This window comes from Hoplias malabaricus, chromosome 6, assembly GCF_029633855.1.
Source record: "Hoplias malabaricus isolate fHopMal1 chromosome 6, fHopMal1.hap1, whole genome shotgun sequence".
Taxonomy (NCBI): domain Eukaryota; kingdom Metazoa; phylum Chordata; class Actinopteri; order Characiformes; family Erythrinidae; genus Hoplias; species Hoplias malabaricus.
In genome coordinates this window covers 22,636,150-22,659,983 of record NC_089805.1, presented here as the reverse complement: position 1 = coordinate 22,659,983, position 23,834 = coordinate 22,636,150, and the positions used below count along the sequence as shown (strand labels likewise).

The following is a 23,834-nucleotide window of genomic DNA, read 5'->3' as shown; positions in this document are numbered from 1 at the left end:
GAATGACAACACAACACACAAATAATATATTTTTTACTTGTGCTTGAAAAGGACAATTTCATAAAGTAACATTTAAAAAGCAAATGAAAAAAAAAACTGATACTACCTGTTCTATGTGGATGTTTAATTGACGTCCGCAATATAATTCTCATGAGATCATTATGTTTTTCTCACAGTGATTTAGAAAATGCTGAAGCCACATAGCTAAAACAAACACTTTAAAAACAAAAAAATCTTTTGATTTTCAATGTAGCAAGCAAATAATTAAGCAACAGTAAATGGTTTTAACATAAATACATATGTTGAAAATGCACCTAAAACATGTTTACTGCAGCTTACATGAAAAAAGAGTGCTTTTAAAGCACGTTTTTTATACATATACCAGGATATTACAATTACATATGTACGTAAAGACTTCTTACAGTGTGTTTTTTTTTATTGCAAGTTTAATTATAACTATGAATTATATCTTCCACTTTTTTTTCTTTGCACCACTGTTTTGGTGTGTTCAGCCTAGGTCTAACATATCTGGCCCACATTAATATTTAGGCTGTCCTAGCAAGGTCAGAGATTTGCACTTTCAACTCAAGGCAAAGTGCTGAGTTACATATAAGCAATTTGAAGGCTTTTTTTTTAAAGTCATTTTGATGAAAAGAGATTAGTTTTGGAGATCTTCCATCAATGATTTGAAAAAAATAAATTGTAATATGATTAACTAACTAGTTAAATTACAGTTCCACTACCACTAAGCTGCTCCGGAAACGTCCTTCAGGCAGTCTTAGAACAGCCCTTCTCTCACAATGATCACTTTATTACATGGTGGAAGTGGAACTGTCAGGCAACTAGCAATAATTAACATTTTAAAACTGGATTACATGGGAAATATATATGTGACAGTAATAGCACAAGGAAAAAGTTTTTCTCTCTTTTTCTCTCTCTTTATGACATTCATGAAAATTTGATGATGATATATTTAAGTAAAAACATAAAAAAAACCTTGAAATATTCACAATTTTTGAATAACTTCTGTATAAGGACAAGTTTAGATTATAAACAGGAATTGTAGGAGAACAGATGCTAGTCATTCATGGCAATAACCCACAGTAAGTGTGATCCTCTGACGTTTCACACATAAACCTGTTCAACAACTGTGTAGAAAACGGTTTTAAAATAACTTCTCAATTGTTTTTATTTTTTTTAGCAAGACTGAACTAATGCTATTTAGCCTCCATTATGTTGCCCATATATATTTAAAACAGCTTTTTTATTCTGTACAGGTTTTAATCCCAGTTACCTGGGTAGTTGGTAGTTCTGTGAAGTATTTTACTCCACTCATATAAAAAGTGAAAGAAAATTAACACGACACGGGTGTGTCCCAATTATTTTCAAGGCACTGACGTCTTCGCCAACGTCACGGTGGTGTGCACTTCTCAGAGTAACCTAGGGCTCAGGGCCAGAATAGAGACGAGGCCTTTAGAGCTGGCCTTGATCACGCTTCTAAACGGAAGTCTATAATTTCAGTACAACGTAATTTTAAAGAGGCATAACATAACACAGTAGAGACTAAAGGTGTCAGGTGGTCATGAAGCCTGTTGATTATATTATCAGTAAACAATGATGGCGATGTTGTGAACGGCTCCAGAGGCGGATGCCTGTTCCTGTTCTAGCGGAACTGCGTCGCTGCGGGGCAGAACTGACGTGGCGCGAGGGGCGGAAGTACTTGTTTGTGTTTTGGTTGTAAAGGGAAGTTGCGAGAGGAAAGAAAAGGAAAGGTGGAGACGGCCGGAGCTCGGGCGCAGAGAAACATCTCCTTCATTACCACCGCCTTCCTCTTCATCAGACCCCGGATACTGCGGAGACGTCCGCTCCTGTCCGCATCGCCGCGCTCGTGCAGGTAAAATGGTGGGCGTGGCTGTGCGAGAGGTTCTGAGTGTGTCTCGCGACTCGGTTAGCTTTAGCCTGTTAGCGTGTTAACCGGGGGGAGAGTGAACATCAAGAGGCCCACACCACACACTGACACTGATTACCTCCGCTCGGAATGTATTAAATACTTAGGGGACACGGGATATTGTATGATTCGATCCTAACGGAGAGTGCGAACGGTGTCTAAAACGAACAGACCTGAAGAGAGCTGTGGCACAACAATCTTCAATCTATCAACATTTGTCTGATAACAACTACCCACAACAAGGTTCTCACTTCTCGGACATTACTCAGTGATTAGTCAAACTTTAGTCCAGGCGTCGACAATTGTCCTCTTTGTTTCGGTCCATTTTCGCTTCGAGTAAACAAGCTGTGAGGTTGTTATATTTGTGAAAATGGCGGCCTCACAGCATAGCGCTTTTGGAAAACAGAGGAACTGAGAAAGTGAGGGGAAATAAAAATAATGGGAAGGTGATGTGTATCAGCCTCGCTCAGATTAGTCTGCGACAAAGTGCAAGTTTCCCTGTAAACCACACAGAACGAGATTTTTTTTACCCCCTCTCCAAATGTTGCCAGTGTCAACATCCATCCATCCATCCCGGGATGTCAACATTGTTTACGGAGTACATTTCTTGACGTTTAGATTCACTTTGAACACATCACTTTTAAAGTCTCACTCCAGACATCAAATAAACGCCTACGAACTCACATCGGTTAATCATAATTCCTTATTTAGAAGTTATTTCTAAAAAAAATGCTAATTCATTTAATGTGGCATAATTGTAACTATATTGGCGCCTTCATTCAATACAGATGGATGTATGAATTTACAATATGTCCCCGCCTCTATCTACGCTTACCTTTCGGACACTTGCATGCAGTTTGAAAGATCTGCTCGGCGCATTGATAGGATTTGTTCCTTATATGTATGACATCAAAAAATGTGGCTGTGAATTTTCTCAATTGACACTGTCTTTGGAACACGGAAGATTCAAAGTGGAAGTGCTCAGCAACGGTGCTGCCCGCTTATATCAGTCTTCTGGCAGATTTAAAAAAAAAAATCTATAATCTTTGTTAATTGACCTGTATTGGTACATATTTGGAGGCTTGGTCTATGAAAAATGCATTGTAATATACTTTGTAAACCCACTTACTCCCTTGGCATTGCTATGACATTCAAATACTGCCAGATGTTTACTATTTCAGTGTGAATATACCTAAGAAGTATCTAAATTTGTCTTAAAAGCAATGAACTACTTTTTTAAATGATATAAAATGCACTCCTGGCAAAATGGGACATTTTGAAACAAATGCACAAGTCTAATGACACGGTATACAATGGAAAGAATTTGCCATAAGAATATAATGCCTTACATCCATGGGTTTTGGAGACATGGATGATTCTGTGGCGTGATAAATCATCATCCAGTGTATTTCATCCAGCAAAATTCTAAACTGGGTTAGTTTAGAATTTCATTTGTAATTCTGAAGAAATCATCCATGAATACATGAATTTACTAAACTTTTTATCACTGAAATGCATTCAGATCCTCACAGAAGTGTTCCAGCATACATTATAAAGCCTTCACAGATTAGTAGAAGCTATTAATACAGAAGAGTGCCACCTGGAAATACCAGTCATTATGTAAGAAATATAGAAAAAGCACAAATCTGGAAATTTCTGTAGGTAACAATTCATGATATTGTCCTTAAAATGCCATATTTATTTTGCACTATTACTATTAGTGTGGTTTTTAATCCCTTTTTAATAAGATATAATGAATAGTGAATAAACCAGACGGAGTGTATAATTTGGCTTTAGAATTAAATTTTGCCTGTGAAAGAGTTCCTGATTTCCTCAATTCTCTCTCAGAAAAAGTTGGCTGGGAGCAAACACAGCATATGTTCAGTCTGGGATAATGTTTGTAGAACACTGATAGTCATGAGTGCTCCTCATAAAACTGGTTTTCACTCTCACTCATTTACATTGAGGATTCACATTGCTTGACTAGGAGTGTTTATTTTATTTTAAGTGAACAGAAATGTATAGAAAACAGAAAATAAAAAAAAGGTGCATGTTTTCCTTACATGGAGCCACACATTAAATGTGCATGAAATCTAATGTTAGGCTATGATTTTGGCCTGATGCTTAGATCAGTTTGTGGAAGAAATGTTTGTCTGGACATTGAAACTATGCTAAATATTATAGAAGTGCATTTTGCTTATAAATACTGCTGCATCTCTGCTGTAGAATCAAAGCAGTGCTCAGCTGTTGGGTAAACATGTAAACTAGTGCTGTTGCAACATCATAGTAACAGTGAACTCAGGCATGTACATTGCCACACAAACCTAGATTTCATTAATGCACCGTGTTCATAAAAGTGATCATCAGCCTAGGGTAGTGTGCAAAGGCAGTGTGTTAAATATTTAGGCAAAATCTAATATATATATTATTATTTAAAAAAAAATCTTTTTTGATTGAAAACAGTCACATACAACTTTAGAATAGATACAGTAAAGGTATCTAAAACTAAACGGTGTGTAAGCTGGTTAAGAGGTTTGTTTCCAGGCATGACTTTTATTTTCTTGTTCAGTTTAATTTATTGCAGTCATTTTGAGTCATTAAAATGCTTCACTCATCATGCCTACCCATATCTTTATCGGGGGATATTTGTACTGACCTATAGGTATGCTCACATGTAACGTGATCTACAGTTTTGGGCTCTCTTCAGCAGAAAACTTCTGATTTTTATCCAAGAATTTAATAAATGGAGATAATCATGTAACAAACCCAGAATGAAATAGCACACACTCACATAGCGATGTTGTTAACTGTGTTAGTATTTTCTTTAAAAATAGCTATTAAATAAATAAAATTGTATTGTATCATTGAATTTTAACATTGAAAAAAGTGTTACTGTGCCATTTCTCATACAGACTTTCTTTAGTTTGATTTGAAAAGGTTCTTTTATTTGTTTTTTCCCATTTCCAAGAAGTTTTTTATTAACTGCTATACATCCTTTCAGAGTAATGTAATTTAGATTTCTAATTTGAGTAATCTTGCTGCTTAGCAACTTGATAATTTACCAGACAAGGATAAATGTTGAGGTTTGTTCTGGCAACTTGTCAATGACTTGGATCTTTGTAGGTCAAATACTGTTACAGTATTACTGCAGAAACGGTCATCTGGGCATTGAAATCAAACCACAAACATTAAATTGATGAATGATTAAGACTATTGTTTTGGTAGAATGTGTTGCATAAGCAGATCTGGAAAACTTAAGTAAGTAAGCAGATATTGCGATAGAGCACCATATATCAGTGGTACTTAAATCAAAATCATAGAGGTCTTTTATTTGTATAGAGCAATTTTGTAGGCACTATTTTATTTTTTGTGATATTAGCCTAATTTTGTCTATTTTCTAAGCAGCCTTTGACTTGGGGATCTAATTGCTTTCAGTTACTTTCAACCTCTGTATTTGGACCAAACGAGCTAAATGAAAATTGCATCAAATTTAGACTGACTGCCAGCAGGATTTTTCATTTTTGACGTTTTGTTCTGTAATAAAGTATGTTTATATCTACACCCTGTGTTCCCCTTTTAAGTAACACTGCCCTAGTTTGTAGTTTGGGAATTTATTGCCTGTTGGATAATGCCATAATTATATTAAAACCAAAATATCTGTTTGTGAATAGTGACAAAGACTGCCTTGCTGTGTAATTATATACTGTGTGCAGTGGTAAGCTCTTTACTCATTCCTCATTACTTCATGACAGAATCTTACAAAAAGGATGAGAACTTATTATCATAGCAGTGGCTTGACCAACATTCTTCTATGACTGATGAAGTAAAAGCTAGGTAATCTGATGTTATTTGCACCAGAGGCCATTCACAATTACTTTTCATTAACTTGCTTCACAAACAAAAATGAAAATTGCTTTTTTTAAAGCCTTTTATTTCTATGTCTTGATAACAGTGGAATAAAACATTTAGAACTATGCAGGCGACAAGACAAGTACATAGAAAACAGAAGGCCAATAGTCAATGTGAAAGTGCTCATTTCTTCATTTTTTGAAAACCTTTTAGCTCTTACTGGAACAGTGCAGTGTGAGTGTGCCAGACGGAGAAGGGAACATTGACAGCTGTCATGGCCAGTCGGGGAGGAGCGACCCGGCCCAACGGGCCCAACACGGGCAATAAGATCTGCCAGTTTAAACTGGTCTTGCTGGGAGAGTCAGCTGTGGGCAAGTCCAGTCTTGTGCTTCGTTTCGTCAAAGGCCAGTTCCATGAGTTTCAAGAGAGCACAATAGGAGGTAGGGGACTGTATGTCCATGTGTCTCTATGTTTATGCATATGCATTGGTTTATTTGAGTGAGATCTGAAGTTTCCCTGATCATCCATCTTTAAATAGCTATTGGAATGTAGGAAATACATACAAGACCATTGTGGTCTAAACTTACACTTAATGTTTTACCTCTTCCTTTTTTCAACACACCATATGTATGTAATGTGACTTCAATTTTTCAAATTACAAGCCCCCATTTTCATTGTAATTCATTTGAAACATTCCACATATGATACTGAATGTGGTCAACATAATCTGCCTAACTCATCAGGACAAAGCCTTTTTCCAGCTGTGGTGGTGTTTGCAGTGAACTGTGGCTTGCTAGTCAAAACACAGTTACATACACATCTAATTACATGCACATTAGATCAAATTTTATTTATTATGTAAACTATATTTCTTGTATGAATGAAGATTTAATCAGTTTATGCACCATTTTATATATATATAAAATGTAGATGTTTCTGTGTAAATGTTGTCAAATTTTCTGAGCTGTGTAATTTGTCAGAAATATCCTAAATAGCTTAAAAAGTAGCTTATTGCTTGCTTTCATTATATAATGGTTTAAGGGTAATTTAATTGTAATTGTAAAATTGGAAGTATTTGTTTTCAGTTTTGTATATTTAAATTTGATTTAGACTTGATGAAAAAGACTTATGGGACTTGAGACTATTGCGTACTGACCTTTTTTAAATTTTATTTAAATTCCAGCGGCCTTCTTGACGCAGACAGTGTGTTTGGATGACACAACAGTAAAGTTTGAGATCTGGGACACAGCTGGACAGGAGCGCTACCACAGCCTGGCTCCTATGTATTACAGAGGCGCCCAAGCTGCCATTGTGGTCTATGACATCACCAATGAAGTAAGTCGTGAGCGTGTGGATTCCTCATAGTGATGTAACATGGTGTTTGCATGTTACCTGAATACAAGTTTTTAAAAGCAGCCTTCCAATATTTTATTCAAAAACACTTTTCATAAAATTGAGGATGTTTCTTTACCACTTGCTATATCTCCAGTCTGTTAGTGTGCTCGAACTTTTTCTAATGTGTTTACAGAGCCCTAGCATCTGTAGATAGATTTAAAAACAGTCTGATACAATATGCTAGGTACTAGGGGCTGTGAACACATATCCCGAGTGGCAGGCAGCCATCCTCTGAGCTTAGCAGTTGTGGGTTCAGTGCCTTGTTCAAGGGCACTTCATCTGTGGATGTTGAACAGGGGTTTGAACCATCAACCTTCCGGTACCAAGTCCAATCCTCTAACCGTTAGCCTATGGCTGCAGCCATGGCCTAATAAGTTTTATTGAGACTTTTTTTTTCTGTGTACATCTATCATTGCAGAGTGAGTGGTGCAGCAGGTAGTGTCGCAGTCACACAGCTCCAGGGACCTGGAGGTTGTGGGTTCAAGTCCCACTCCGGGTGACTGTCTGTGAGGAGTTTGGTGTGTTATTCCCGTGTCTGCGTGGGTTTCCTCCAGGTGCTCCAGTCCAAAAAACACACGTTGGTAGGTGGATTGGAGACTCTAAAGTGTCCAGTGTCCTGTGTGTGTGTGTTTGTGTTTGTGTGTGTGGCCCTGTGAAGGACTGGGGATCCTGCCTTGCAGCTAGTGATTCTGGGTAGGCTCTGGACCCACCGTGACCCTCAACTGGATAAGCAGTTACAGACAATGAATTAATTAAAATTTACTGCCATTGTAATAAATTAGACTTCATCTTATTTAAAGAACAATCAAAAAAATAAAGATGAGTAAAAATAGTTAAGTGTTTTTCCAGTCATTTCAAGTTATCTATTATATATTAACTTATACATGTTTTGAATATTGTGTTGGCATTTAAAATATTAAAAATGAGAATGTGCTTTTCTATATTTTATTTCTTTGTTTTAGAACACAAATATTACATTTATAAGTATATTATGTTACAAGCATAGTATGAATTAAATAGCTCATGTTATACAATTAGCTGCTGTGATTCACTGTAATACACTGCTGACAAGCTTTTTAACCATTTATGGTATTTAGGAGTCATTTGCAAGAGCAAAGAATTGGGTGAAGGAGCTCCAAAGGCAAGCCAGCCCAAACATTGTCATTGCTCTCTCTGGAAACAAAGCTGACCTTGCTAACAAAAGAGCAGTTGACTTCCAGGTGGGTTTCAGAGCTTCATCACAAAAGAATCTATGTACATTTTTGTGTGTCATATATTACTTACACATGAATACAGACTGCTACAGAGTGCCAAACTTCCTTAAAAAGCTGTTTAACCCAAGTTACTTTCTTGCAGCCTAAACCAGGTTTTAATTTTAATCCAGTAATTCGTAGACCTCCACAATATCAAGAAAAATTTATATTTGGACTCTTTTCCCTTTCATTATTAGCTAAGCCATAGATTAAGTTTTAAGCTGGGCCTCACATCAAACAGGCAATTTATTGAGCATTTTTTATGTATCCGAGAAGAGTACCTTCCACCCACTACTGGAACACAACATTAGCTGCTCTGTTATTACCACATCCATGAATTCATCTCATTTAAGATAATCATGATTTGACTAGATATTTATGCGTATTTTTCCACTCAAAACTTTATGAATTTCGATACAAAACTTGTCTTAAGGTATTGGTATGATATGTGTTTAGAATAGTGAAATAATGAAAGCCATCATAAGGACTGAAAATGATATTAAATATTAATTGTAAAGGTGATTTTGTGTATGAATATTTTTAAGTACAGTGGAATCTCTACTAACGCACTTTCCAAGATACGAACCGGGCATTTGAATATTTTTTGCCTCTACCAAGGAGCCTCTGACCCCAATAGGCGAGTCTCCCAGCGTGCCCAGACTTGAGTGAGCTTTTAAGATTAGCAAATTGTAGTTTTAGCAATTTAGCATTAGTGTAAATAGCAAACATTGAAATTCGTGCTAAGTTAAACCGTATCTATGCTTCGTCTCCCAACATTCACCCGCCTACTCTCCATTATTCCACCCACCCCCACCTCCCGTCATACAGCCAGTGCCTGTGTTACTCCTCCAGCCAGTCGTCACGTCTTCAAGGTAGCGATGTGTAACCACTTAAAACTTTTTTATTTCTTTTTTTTATTACTGTTACCACTGTATCCCTTTTTATTTTTAGTAATGCTACATGTATTTTTTTTTTACTAATTTGAGAGTTTTGTAAACATATATCAGTGCCAAAAGGGTGACTTTTGGTGTTCGCTAGAACGCATTAATTGCTTTTCCATTATTTTAAATGGGGAAAACTGACTCGAGAAATGAACATTTCTACTTACCAACCGGGTCACGGAACGGATCAAGTTCGTAGGTAGAGGTTCCACTGTACTTGTTCTGAAATAAAATCAACTACTTAAAGCCTATAAAATACTGTTCAGGACAGATTTAGATGTCTCTGTTTTTAGGTTTGCCTTAGACAGAATATATAATATTTAAATGCAACTCACATCTGCACCATATAATGGTCATTGTGGTACTGTAAATCAACAGTTAAAATAACTAGAGTATGTCATGCAGGGATACAGACTGTAAGGTTTCTTGACTCATTTGTCTGGGATGCCGTTTTTCAGGATGCCCAGTCTTATGCAGATGATAACAGTTTGCTGTTCATGGAGACATCAGCAAAAACATCCATGAATGTGAATGAGATTTTCATGGCCATTGGTAGGTTTTAATTTGTATTACAATGTTACAGCCATCATTTAAGCTTGTAAAACACCATATGAAAAATGTTTTATTTGTTCTGCATTTGTATTTGTATTGTTGTATTCGTGTTTGGTTCTCTGTTGTGAGAGGTGTTTCAAATATGTATATTTAGATCACTTTGTTTTATTTCCTTTTTCCACCTTGTCTCATTCCAGCTAAAAGATTGCCTAAGAGTGAGCCCCAGGCATCTGGAACCAATAGTGGGCGAAGTAGGGGCGTGGACCTAACTGAGACAGCCCCACCTGCCAAGGCCCCCTGCTGCAGCAACTAGTTCAGAAATCCCATGCACCAAATTCTGTTACCACAACAACTAATGAGAGGCCCTGCCCTTCCCCTTACTTGGTTATGACAGTAACTAATGAAACACCCTTGCTCTGTTCCTTGGCATAACTTGGTGGCCAACAGTAACAAATGCTATGCCCTGCCCATTTTTCCATGTACAGGCCCTTCATTCTGTTTTCTGAAGGTTATGGCTTGTGTCCAAACATTATTCTGCTTTTGCAAATACTCATCAGAATATTCTTCCTTAAGATGTTTCTTAGCCCTTGGTAAAGGGGCAGGGCTTCTGCAAGATTTCGCCCATTCTGTCATTATCTAAAGAGACTATAGCTTCCATTTCTCAGACACATAAATCTTTCTTTTCTTTGTTTTGTTTCTTTATTTTATTGTTTTGTTTTATAGATATGTACTTTGCAGAATAATGGATGCATGTTCCACTACAAGGCCTAAACATAAATCAAATTTTAACCTTATATAATGGCACAAGTGATGAGAGAGGATGAGGCAGTTTACCCCTATCCCACTTTTCCTGCTTTTGTTTTCACACCTAGCCCCTAGCACATTCTTTCTGTGGCCCTGCTCTGTGTTTAGATGCCCCACATTGGCACTGTGCGATAGCTGACTGCCCATTTCTTTTGACTGTACTGGCTGTAAAAATCTCCTACAGCAGACAAACCTAACCATGCTGTTTTTCAAATACATATGCATACATACACCTACAAATAATGATGATTCCTTTCCCACAATGCTCTTTGGTCAGTCAGTGTGAGCCTTTACGGTTTTGTCAGCACAGTACCTTTGGCACAGTGTGACTGAATGTGCCTATGTGTCTATCAGTCAACCTGCATGTTTCAGAATGCAAATGGGTTTATGCTGCGACACTGCGTTCATATAGTGAGAAATCATTTAGTCCGATTTGTCCGTTATTCCCACATCCCTTCAAAAAATCTTTATTTTTTCCTTTCTTTCAGTTTTTGACACACCAAGGTGTTTCTTACTCCATGCCTTGCACTAATTTTTTTCATGAATTTATTTGACCTAAATACAGCCAGAGTGATATAAATATATATATATAAATAATTTACTGTAAATAGGGTGTTGCAATGTAGTCTACTTTTCCATTTACTGTTGCAGAACTAATGCTTGATAGGGAGTTGTCTAGATAATCATTAAAAAAAAAACATGTACAGTAACCAGAAACTGCTTTGATAGGGGTTTGGACTTACGTTTCTTTTTTCACAAAATGGTTAAATTATAATCAACTGTTGTCTTATAAATGTATGTAGTGTTATTAACAAAAACAAAATAAGAGACAAACAACCAGGTCTTTTTGTGGTTATTTGCTTTCTCTGTTAAATTTTGTGTTGCAGCCTCTAAACATCAGCCAAAATACAAACCCAGTTTGCAGAAATGTTGGGGCCTTCTTTTATAATATGCAATTAATTATAAGAATCTATGATCTATTTATTTAACTGTTGAAAGCGCAAAGAAACTAATTTCAAAGTTTTTCACTGAAACTTGGTATTTTGTATATATAAATGCATTCATAAAATGATGCCTGCAAAACACACACACACAAAAGTTGGGACAAAGACATGTTTGCCACTGTGTTACATCAAATATTCTTTTAATTACACTGTTTAATCAAGTGGGAACTGAAATACTTATTGTTGCATTTTTGCAAGTGGAATTTTTCCCATTCTGGCTTGATACAAGATCTAATTCTAATGATGTAATTGCATTTCAAGTTGCATTACTTGAACTCCAAAACCCATGTGACTATATCACTGTGATGTGACAGTTTCTTATGCATTGCCAGGGCTTGACAGTCACATTCATTGGACATTGATGAATAATTCCTAACTTGGCCATTAGGTAATGTGCTGAGTATAGTGAAGCTGTGTGTAACCACTGACTTTACATGAGCCTGTTGTTATGCAAATGTGGGTCTTAAAGCCTCGAATTGGAAAGAATATGCAATAATTTGTGCAGTCCTTAAAAGAACTGTGGCCCCTGGGAGCCCCTAAACCCTCATGTTGCAACTAGGCCTTTAGGCAATGCTGTGCACCAGGTTTGATCATGATACATCACAGCTATGCCTGCACAGGAAACTTTATGCAATCCATTATGCAATCCAGACCCCCTTTAAACACCCATGGAATCTAGGAGCTCCCAGCCAGACACACTTAAACTAGACCTTGAGCCAATGGAGTTCTCAGACAGAACAGGCTACACAAGTGGCCATAAGTCCCATGAACTGCTTGAGAATGGTTCTCTGTCTTTTGACAGCAGAAAGTCTATTAAACAAATATAAATTTACAGATACTGAGAATTAAAACAAATTTTTAATTAATAACATAGGGTGAGCAAACCAAAGGCAAGAGTGGCAAGAAAAAATTCTTACAGGTATTTGGTTAAGGGCTTTTTTATGTCAATAAACAAACTTTATTTATTTATTTTTAAGAAATGTGTCTTCTGCACCACAAATCACAGAGAGACTATTACACTATTAGAAACATCACAATATTGCAATTTTACATCACATTCATGCTGTAAAGTCAAGATTCTGGAACTGTGGAAAAAAATGGAATAAGGATGACTATATTGGGTAACATACTGGGAAGGGGGTCCAGAAGCATTATCATCAGCTCAACAGGACTCAGGACATTTGTGGTATTCTAACCCCGAATTTTAGTGATTTTCTAATTCAATCCTTTCAGGTTCTAAAACTTAATATAACATTTCATTATTACAGGTCAGGCACTACACTATGCATTAAGGAAGTATTTCAGTTGTTTATAACATTAATTCATATGGGGAAAATATAATTGAAAATGTACAACAAACTTCAGGATTGAAAAAAGACAAGATTCAGGACAAAAAACTCTAATCGATGCTTAAAATTGAGCACGTTGGTTTAAACTCTTGTACAACTGATCCAGCATATCTCATTTTATTATAATGCGTATAAAGCTGAATTCACTAATGATAAAGGATGTCACTCTAAAAACGTTTGTTTCCATTGTACATGTGTGGTGGGGTGATGGGGTGAAGAGGGCGTGTACTGTCACAGTTCCTAATATGAATTATTGGCTTTCACTGAGTTACAGCTGAAATACTCCTATAACCACACGCATTCCAGGTCATTTTGGGCTCTAATTGGTTTCATCAAGTCGATTTGACCTTGAAATTTCAGCGACAGACTAATTGCAGCTCGCTCTTTCTCCTCTGGTTGCTTTGGAATTATGTTGTTTTTGTTTCCCCTAGCGGACGCGCGGCGCACTTACAATGTCAAATGAAAAACAGGGATGAACGCCATGTCTGATCCTGCCGTGTAGGAGTGAGAGACGAGCGCGGCGTCGTCGTCGATGGTTTCTGCGCGCGAAGAAATAAAAGACACCTCGGGCCCTCCTCTGCTGGCCCTCCCCTTCCCCCCGTGCCGCGGGCCTGCCGTGTGAAATGGCGGAGAGCGCGGCGGTGGCGCAGGGTTCGCCGGCCGTGGGTGCTGCGGGCTCAGCTCCGGCGGCTCCGGGGGTCGCGGGCGCGGAGGGCTCCGGGGCGGCGGTCGGGGCGGCGCGGATCGCCGTGAAGAAGGCGCAGCTGCGCGCTTCTCCGCGCCTCAAGAAACTGGAGAAACTCGGTGTTTATTCTTCCTGCAAGGTACAACAAAAAGACGCGATTGGACAACGACCTACTGCCGAGTGAAAACGAGTGTCATTTTGTTTGTGACTGTGTTTTGCAGACTCGCTGAGCTGAACTGAACTCACTCAGCAATTTGCAAGCGCAGCACAAAAGCGCGTCGTGTTTGCTTTGCATTTATTAGCAAATTAGCGGTTGTTATTTTCCACAGAAACGTCGAGTTTGTGCGACTTTCGCACTAAAACGCGGCGTTGAACTTCATTATTTCCGCGAGCTGAACAAAATTCGCTGCCTGGCCGAAGTGGCAGCAGGACGTAAACATTGAGCGGGAGTTGTTGGTTTGTTTAGTTTCATTTTTATTATTTATCATTTTTGTTAGGTCTCAAACAAGGTGCGCACGTTTTTAACTCCGTAATTAATTATTCAGACCTGTTTATGGTCAGTTTAAGTCGAAGCTGGGGAGTGAAGTTTGTTGTGAAACGCGACACTCGGTAGATGTGTGTTTTCTCAGAGCTCGAGTTCTTTGTTTTGACAGGATGACAGCCGCCGGGGGGGCGTGGCCTAGCCGCACACCCCTTCTTCTCAATACTCGGTATTTGAGAAGACGAGTCCACTTTCACTAATGTGGAATAGAAATAACGAATTTAACGACGTCCCTTATTAAAACCGGATTGTGGAGACGCGCACAAATGTACAGAGTCTCTCAAAATAAGTGCACCTTCTCCTCAGACTGTGGAACAGACTCTTCTTCAAAACCTCGATGAAATATATCCAAAGCGCGCTGACACAGGAAGAGGCATAGACTGACGTACAAAAAAGTTAATATAGCACCACATTTCATCAAATCAATTTGACTGTGTTGGTGCAGTATTGTTTTTCCACGGAAGCAACGAAAATGTATGCAGATAATAATTTTTTCTTCATCTACAAACAAAAAATCTGCAGTATTTGAAGAGGAGTTGGCGTATGTCTGAAATGTTCACTGAAAAAAAAGTTGGTTCATCGTAATTACCAGCCCAGATTTTTTTTAATTTAGATAATTGAAAAGATCAGAATAACTACAAATACTCACAAATACAGTGATTTTTGTCTAAAGAGTAAACCATTTGTATATGCTATTATTAAATAGTATGTTATTTCTACTGTGGTCTTACAAAAGTTAGGGCTATATATATACTGTATATTGTTCTTAGTGTAGTGTTTGAATTGCAATAGTGCTATTACTGACTTTTTAACATTTTCAGTTGAATATAGAGTGTTGTCTTGTGGTCATTGACTGAACTTACTGTTAGAATATAGTGTGAACTGGAAATGTGGTTTGATGGATGTGGGTAGAATTTCTGCTAGAAAATAATGACTGTGTCTGCACTTTCAGTAATGTCCAGTGAGCTGTAGTAAAGTCTGTCTCGTCATCTGTCTTTGCTGTCACAGGCTGAGGGAGGTTGCAAATGTAATGGATGGAAAAGCCAGAATCCACCTCCAACTCCACCCCCTCCAACCCCTCCCAGGGCAGAGCAGCCAATCGCTGTTAATCTTCTGGAGCCTTGTAGGAGTTGCAGTCACCCCTTAGGTAAGATCTGTGCCTTCAAAGCTTACAATAAATGCTGTAGTATTGAATGTTTTTAGGGCACATTTGAACTAGGCAGACCAGTTTATCCGGTGTTCCAGAAGTGGATCGCTTTCAGAAATGACTCAATCTTGTTGGCCAGGAGATCATGTAACTCATCTGGAGAATGTATCAGAAGAGGAGATGAACAGGTTGCTGGGTATAGTACTGGATGTGGAATACCTCTACACCTGTGTCCACAAAGAAGAAGATGCTGACACTAAACAAGTCTACTTTTCCCTATTTAAGGTGATTTTGTGCACTGACATTGCATTTAAATTAACCTTTATTCTTTTTCAAGCTAGAGGGATTAGGTACATAGCCAGTCAAACATTTTCAGTAAAATATCCAAAATAAAGAATTCAATATATTTAATTTACTTCCATGCATATATTCCATGCAAAAGAATTCATATCAAACAAAATCTGCTATTATACTACACGCATTACTATGCATTACTAAAGGGGCAACCAGGTGCATGCACACAGCATTATTAATTATAGATATATATATATACATCTTACATATATTACATCTTATATATATAAGATGTAAATAAATCCTAAAGCTTTACTTAGGGCCATTCTCTTCCTACCTACAGACACAAAACTTCTGCCCACTAAGGTTGCTGTGGCCGATCAGCAACCAGCTACATCTAGAAACATTTAAATTAAAGTGTATCCTACATCTACCCACAAAGGTTGCTGTGGCCGTTTATGATCCAAGCAACAACCAGCTCCCCTTAACCACACTAAGGTTACTCATGGAGCCCAGCACATGAGTACCCAAACCACCCAGTGCATCACTAGCTCTTCCCCTGGGTCATCAGGTAGGCACCTCCTCTTGTCTGTGTTTTGCTGAATTAAGCCCATGACACCTCCAGAAAGCTCAACAGTGACACCTTACCATTCCCTTTACCTTCAACAACTGTAAATCCACACGGGCCAGCCTGGGGTGCGTTTCCCAAATGCATGGTTGCTATATATATATATATATATATATATATATATATAAAATATATATATAAATATATATATAAAATATATATATAAATATATATATAAAATAAATAATATAATGTTTACCTAAGATTTAATACAAAAATGACGGCAGTTTAAAACTTTTAAATAAAAACAATATAGCCTATACATAAATTTGTTTTTATTATTATATAAATAATTAAATTTAATAACAATTATAAAAATGTTTGAAAAATTGGATTCTGGCAGTCCAGGGGACAGCCCAGTCCTGGGGGCCTGAGGGGGGATGGTTCTATATAGAACCCTAAATACTTGAAGAACCTTTGTAAGATTAAATGTTTCTTTGCATCATGAAAGTGTTTTTCAGATTGATGGAGAATGTGCTATAGAACCTTTATAGAATCTATATAGAACCTTTTCTAGAACATTTAGAAAAGGATTCTATGCCGCACAAAAAGTGTTCTTCTATTACTATGATTTCAAGCTTGTGACAATAAAGGAACAGTTTATGGTGCGATACAGAAACGTTATCTACAAGGTGCTTTATAGAACCATCTATAGCATATTCTCCATCAATCTGAAGAACATGATGCAAAGGAACCTTTAATCATTCAAAGGTTCTTCAAGTGTTTAGGGTTTTATATAGAACCATTTTCTTTGCTAAAGAACCCATTGTAGAACCATCATTTTTAAGTGTGAGATTAGGGCATAACATATAGCAATTGTTTTCTCACAAATTTCCCACCTGCTCTAAACTGTTTAATCACTACAGGATTCACCCAGAGGTAAAAAAGTTCAAACAAAGCATGAAAAAGTACAACTGGCATGTTAACTGTATCATTTATGTGTGTGTGTCTGTGTGTAAAAAAATGGTCGGACTTCAGATATTGGTTAGTTTAATGATGCATTGTACCACGTTCGTTCGATGGTAGGCTCTGTCGTTGTATGGGACATGCACCCCTGGTGACTAAGGCTGTACCTAGCCCCACTGTTACCGTTAATGCATGCTTAGGACCACAAATTCCATGTGATCTTTACAATGCTATGTCAGCAACAACCACAATAACATCTCTACAGTGTATTTCCCCAACTAGTCTGTGCTCTCCTTATCCAGAACCACTGACTTGACCTTTCAGCTGGTTCTGATAACCTCTTCACAGCTGCCATTAGTTTCCGGTCCCTAATGCCAAACTGCACAAGCAGGGATGTGGCAGACTTGGCTACAAATCCCCTAACACCTATCTCCACCGGTCCTACAGGTGTCTGTCACCCACGTTCCCTCACCTTAGCCGCCAAGTTTTCACAAATTACATGACCAAAGACCTGCTCTTACGCATTGCACTTCAGCAATCACATCCCTTAGCTCTAATGAGCTCTTGGCTACCTGCACTGCCAGTTAAAGATTCCACTTCCTTCCTGCTTTTGTGACTGGTGCTGCTGCTTTTACCACGACATCTTTAGATCCTGACAAGATCTTCTTGTGACTCACTTTTGCACAATTAAATTCCTGAACTAAACCTGTAAATGGTAACTCCAGTATCCCTCTCCCAAACAATTGAAACAGTGCAGCACCCCTAGCCATGTATAATTTCCATAGAATAGACCAGCTGCATATTGAGTCTATGATCATCATGCTCAAGATGCCAAGAATGGACTAAAGGGGTAAAACATTTCCTCCAGTTTTGGGCTGTGAAGCAATGAAACTTTGGAGTGATTGATCACCATCCAATTACAGTAATGTAGTAACCCAGAGGGAAAAAATACAACATCAGTACCTGATTTTGTGGTCCTGATCTTGTGGGTGAATATTGTCAAATTCTCACTGTAATATCTAGTGCAAATTCTTCCCAGAAAAGGAGAAACTTTTACTTTGTGATGGGGACAAACTCTTTACAGGCTTGATTTCAGATAGATTAGGACACACTGAATGAGAATGTGTTTACAAAAAAAAAAAACATAATACCTGAAAAGGGACGGCATGGTGGTGCAGCAGGTAGTGTCGCAGTCACACAGCTCCAGGGACCTGGAGGTTGTGGGTTCAAGTCCTGCTCCGGGTGACTGTCTGCGAGGACCCACCGCGACCCTGAACTGGATAAGTGGTTACAGATAATGAATGAATGCCTGAAAAGATTATGTAACTGTAACTAAGTATAATTGATATGCAACTACAGGTTTATGCCTCTCCATGAAAAGAGTTTCCAAATAATTTTTACTGATTTTTTGTTTGCTTAGTGGATTTCTTTTCTCTCCCAATATTTAGAAAAAGAATTGAAAGTGTTTTGGCCTAAAGGTGTCTTTGCACCATAAAAGTCAGATTATCGATGAGTGCAAACATGTCAAAAATGAAAGAGCATGTGAAGTTTTGTTTTGCTTTTTTTGCAAAGAATATATGAAAAGGTATATATATGCAGTATATATAGAACTAAATATATTATAACTGAAAAATTAAACATACCGTTTTTAATCATGTTTATAACATTTTGAAAATCATGGTATCCTCAAAATTATTTTTTTGTTGCCACATGTGTTTGTTGCATTGCAGTTTGTTCTATTTATCTGTCAAATACAAGCATTGACTTGTGTTTTTAATCACCTCAGTTGCTGAGGAAATGCATCTTGCAAATGGGGAGGCCTGTGGTGGAGGCCACTGAGAGCCCACCTTTTGAGAAGCCCAGCATTGAACAGGTATTTAACTAATAAACTATGAATAATTAACTTGAAAGTCTTATAATGTGTGCACTGTGCTTTATTGCATACACATGTGATTTATTTTTTTAAATCTACAGTCACCATTTTGGGGACCAATTGTCTGGTTTTGCAGCACAGCATTAATGTAAATAGATGTGAAATATGTATATATTTATCTCATTCACAGCTCCCCTCCTTGCAATGGAGGGTCACTTACAGCATTTAAATGCACAGACTCCCACTGCCTTTAAATGTCAAGGGGGTAAAGGATCCCACTGTGTTTCATAACGATGAGGAAAAAAATCCTCTAAGCCATATTAGCATTTTCATCATAGGAGCTAATGGAAAACTATTAGCATGTTAGCCTCCAATGCATTTTTCTGCTCTTGTGACACAATCTGTCACATCTGAGTTTTTCAAACACAAACTGTATACAAGTTTCCTCAGTTGTGTTTTTTCACTTGTGTGTTGTTTCAGTGTGTAAGAGACTATAAGCACAAGCCATGTAATTCTTTGTTTTTCTTTTCTCATTGTAAATATTCTGATCAAGCTGACCCTGTGCTCTTATGGCACATTTCCACTGCATGGTAACTATGGTTTCAGCTCTACTTGCCTTTTGGTACCTGTGTAGTGTATGTTGTATGTATATTGGTCATACACCTTGATATATAAATATATATTTGATATATATTTATATATTTTGTTTATAGCGTTGACCTTATTCAAACTTTTATGATTACTGATATTTGACTAATGATAGTAATTAAAGTTTATAATTGGCTTAAGCAATTAAAACGTTAATAATTAGTTTGAGAATGAATAATAGTGAAGCTAAGTGAGATCTTCAGGATTTTCAGACCCTTAATGAAAAGACTGTACACACTGTAATTTCAAGTAATGAAAGTTTTTATTAACAAAGAAGAAGGATATTTAATTAACATAGCATAATCTTGCAATCTCACGGCATCAACGCAGGGGAAGCCGATTCGACTTTAAAGATAAGCTAGGCACTATGGCTTGTGACTAAAGTGTTGCTAACTGAGATTTGATTACGTATAAATTTATAAAAGAGACTTAATTAGGCATCAGCTTCTGGAGAATGTGAGAATTTAGCTTGCTTACTCTTTCGCCGTTTTCTGCCGAGCCGTCGGGTCCCACGGTTTGATCTCCGTGCTCCGGGTTTCGCCTCTCGTTCTCTCAGCGCCGTTGAAGGTAGGCCCGTTGAAAGGGAATTCCTCCCAGGGTGAGTCAGACGCTCTCGGCCTCAGGCGTAGTGACGTTGGCCGGGTTTTCCCCTTTTTACGGAGGACCGTGGGCCTGGCTGGTTTCCCCTGAGAAAGGGGAGGCGTCTTCGGAGTAGTTGCCTCGTCGCTCGTTTCTCCAGAAGTAGTGCCCTCAGAAGTTGGCTTATAACGCTAATATATCTGCTATCAACTAATCTAAAAGGGTGATATCTTATTCTGGCCACGAATAAGTTTCACCTGCTTTGATCACTCGTGAGATCAAACTTCGATGGGCGATAAAACAAACACAATTAAAAGAAAAGAAGGAATTCAAATCACTCGACGTATTCATAGACTTTCTCACACTAGCTAACTCAAGACGTCTCCTGGGAGCTTAGTGAGATTTCTTCAAAAGTCTTTGTTCGTCGGAGGGAAGAAAAGAAAACGTCTCGCCTCGAGAGGTTGCAACTTAAAGGAATAAAACAAAGAGAACGCGTAAAAGAGAAGCGTAAGAGCGTTCAAGAGTGAAGAACAAGAGAGTTCAGAAAATGAAGTTAAGAGAAATAAAAATGAAGAGTCAGAGTGAGAGCTAAAGGTAAGAGAGTTAAGAGTTAAAATGTAAGAGAGCGAGAAATGAGCCGGCATCCTCTTTTCAAAGGTAGCGCGGTCACGCCCTATTGGAAGGTGTCCTTCCTTTGATTGGATCCGGGTCCGAGGCTCACGTGACTTGTTTCCCGAAAGAGAAGAGGGGGAAGGCAGGAATCAGATTCACAAGGAATAAGATAGAAAATTCGTGTATATCGAAATTTCCTATACATGTTATTGACATATCACAATGAGTGTACTGGATTATTAATTTCAAATATTTACATAAGATTTTATCTTGGGTACGTCGTGTTTACGTCCCATTTACAACATTATGTTAGAAATTTTTAATTCGTTTCCTTTAGTTTAGAGACAGAAATTTCTTTCATGATTTACAACAGTAATACACATCACTTTATTGGTTGATAGATGTCCATCTGAAGACAATAGAATGACATTTGTACATATTGTGTATACATATTAATCAGAGTTTGGTCAGAATTTATTTTCGTTATTGTTTAGGCGACCTCGGGCGAGGCGTAGTTTCGCCAATGTCCACTTGGGGTTGCTGTTGATCCATGTTGTTCGTCCGGTGCGGATGAGTTAACGGGGGTTCATTCCGAGGTCACCCCTGCTAGCCATCTGTTGATTTCTGCAGGAGATAATGAGAGACACTTAGGTGCCACTCGTCATAAACGGGATTATAACTCCCCCACTTCGTTTGATGTCCTTTCTGTCTAAAAGCATTATAAACTGGGGTGTTATCTTTACGTTTCTGAAGAGAGGAAAGAGCCTTATGTGTGTGCGTGAGTGTTTATCAAAGCGGGTCTGCGCACACACATACAATCCTGTGGAATGTTGGGTTCTGTTGCAAAACAAAAATCCTTGTTAGAGTGGAGAGTTTTTTATTCAAAACTTTCATTTCTTTATTCGGTCCATACTCCACTACACCTGGTTCATTTTTCACTACAACAGCTACCCCCAGAAATGTAGCCAGTGATGTTGCAAAACACACATCACGAACATTGTTTACTCATCTTATGTTTACACGTTATTCTTGGTTTTTGGGACTGAACACAGCTTAGCCATGCATCAGTTCTGACCGATCAGTATACATTTTTTTGTTCATTGATGCAGCTACAAGCACCATTCAGAAATCCAAGAAACCTGTGAACCCTTTCAAGGCACCATGGTGCAATTTTACAAGCTGCCAGTGTGAGTCATATTAAAAACAAATGTGATTGCTACACTAGCTTGAAGATTTTACAAATGTCTAGTTGTGCTGGATGTCTGAATTACATTGCATAGAGTGACAGTTATTTCTGGCCAGTCAGTGATCTATTCTATTTGGCTATTAGCTTTACATATCCCCAATTGAAGTGTAGTGTGAAGTACACTATGTAGAGAATACTGACATGGTGGAACAGGGTCCTGTTTAAAGACATAAATCACATAATAGGTCAGGGTTCCTAAATAACATTTATTAAATTCCAAAACTTACTGCACTCCAAAACTTGAGGAAAAAGAAAAAATATGTAAACATCACAGCTTTTGTTTTATTTCAGCCTCAAAATGACAGCTGCTATACACAGTGACGGCACACGAAAGCTGTGGAGTTGTTTTTTGTTAGAGACCTCGCTACCTATTTACCCAATTTACTGCAGATGTACAGTAAATCTTTGAATTGATAGAAAGTGCATTTACCTAACAAGCTGATTTGTGTGTGTTCTAGGGTGTGAATAACTTTGTGCAGTACAAGTTCAGTCACCTTCCTTCTAAAGAGCGTCAGACCATCATGGAGCTGGCTAAGATGTTCCTCAACCAGATCAACTACTGGCAACTGGAGACGCCATCACAGAGAAGGCAACGGGTGCCCACAGATGATGTGGCTGGATACAAAATCAACTATACCAGGTAGACATACAAACTGATGAAATGACTACTTGGCAGAAAAATGAATAGACAAAACAAAGAAAATTCAAGGGGCAGACTTGGCCTATTGGTTAGAGAAGTGGGCTTGAGACTGGAAGGTCATCGGCACCCAGTGCCCCCTGGGCACTGCAGTTGGCTTACCAGGCAGTATATTCACTGCCTCCAGTGCATAAGTTTGTGTGTGCAAGCATGTGTGTGTTTTCACTGCCACAAATAGATTAAATGTATTTGCATGCAGAAATTTGCATTATGGAGGAGGCTCAAAATAATTAATATGTCATTATATGGTTTATATACTCATCTGAAACTATTTCAAAAAAATATATTCAAACAATACACCTTTATTTAAGCAATTTTGATAAACTGTCTACATTTAATTAATTTCACTGTATTTATATCCATACAGGGAATATTATCACTAATCCTAATTTAGCCCCCTTCTATGCTCAATTAGTTGATTTTCCTATTGAAAGTTCTATTAACTCTTCAGAAAACCCAACTTTACTTGTTTTCATTCCCAATTGCTGAATGTATTGCCCTTGGAAAATTGCTGTGTAGGTTTTTTCTTATGATTTCTTAGGAAATTAACAAAAATGTAATTTGATTGGGGATATTCAGACTTTAGTACATTTAAATAGTATTTCTGAGGTAGCTACTCAAAATTTCTATATTACAATTTACTCATCTGTTTTTATGATGAGTTTACCTGTTACTACTTGAAAAGAAATAAGGGAAAATCTTTTCACTAAGGGAAAATTCAAAAGCCCTTTTTAGTAAATTAATTAGAAATATATTGGTCATTGTAAACATCATTTTACAAAGCCTGCCATAACCAAAAGTAAAACACAATTATGCTTAATTAAAATTTTGTATGGTTAATATTGTTTAAAATCCTAGAAATTGTTAATTGCTAGAAAAATCT

At 37.8% G+C, this 23,834-nt stretch overlaps 2 protein-coding genes across 2 annotated transcripts in view; both read left to right on the top strand.

The window, feature by feature from the left end:
- The first annotated feature begins 1,713 nt into the window (after positions 1-1,713).
- rab5aa (RAB5A, member RAS oncogene family, a) lies at positions 1,714-11,824 on the top strand. Its single transcript, XM_066675366.1, has 6 exons — positions 1,714-1,894; positions 6,011-6,237; positions 6,981-7,132; positions 8,290-8,412; positions 9,845-9,938; positions 10,136-11,824. Exons 2-6 carry the CDS (start codon positions 6,072-6,074, stop codon positions 10,249-10,251), a joined length of 651 nt encoding a protein of 216 aa, XP_066531463.1. The 5' UTR covers positions 1,714-1,894; positions 6,011-6,071; the 3' UTR covers positions 10,252-11,824.
- Positions 11,825-13,241: 1,417 nt separating this feature from the next.
- The window catches only part of kat2b (K(lysine) acetyltransferase 2B), a 39,248-nt gene continuing 28,655 nt past the window's right edge, over positions 13,242-23,834 (top strand). The window contains exons 1-5 of the mRNA XM_066675419.1: positions 13,242-13,919; positions 15,330-15,468; positions 15,608-15,753; positions 19,083-19,169; positions 22,713-22,894. Coding sequence (XP_066531516.1) covers positions 13,719-13,919; positions 15,330-15,468; positions 15,608-15,753; positions 19,083-19,169; positions 22,713-22,894 — 755 coding nt within the window. The 5' untranslated portion in view covers positions 13,242-13,718. The remainder of the gene's footprint in view (positions 13,920-15,329; positions 15,469-15,607; positions 15,754-19,082; positions 19,170-22,712; positions 22,895-23,834) is intronic.

Excerpts from the sequence above, each read along its gene's own strand:
- rab5aa (XM_066675366.1), top strand. The coding sequence starts at position 6,072 with ATGGCCAGTCGGGGAGGAGCGACCCGGCCCAACGGGCCCAACACGGGC. Across the intron at positions 7,133-8,289 it reads TCTATGACATCACCAATGAA|GAGTCATTTGCAAGAGCAAA; the intron begins GTAAGTCGTGAG and ends TATGGTATTTAG. Across the intron at positions 9,939-10,135 it reads TGAGATTTTCATGGCCATTG|CTAAAAGATTGCCTAAGAGT; the intron begins GTAGGTTTTAAT and ends GTCTCATTCCAG.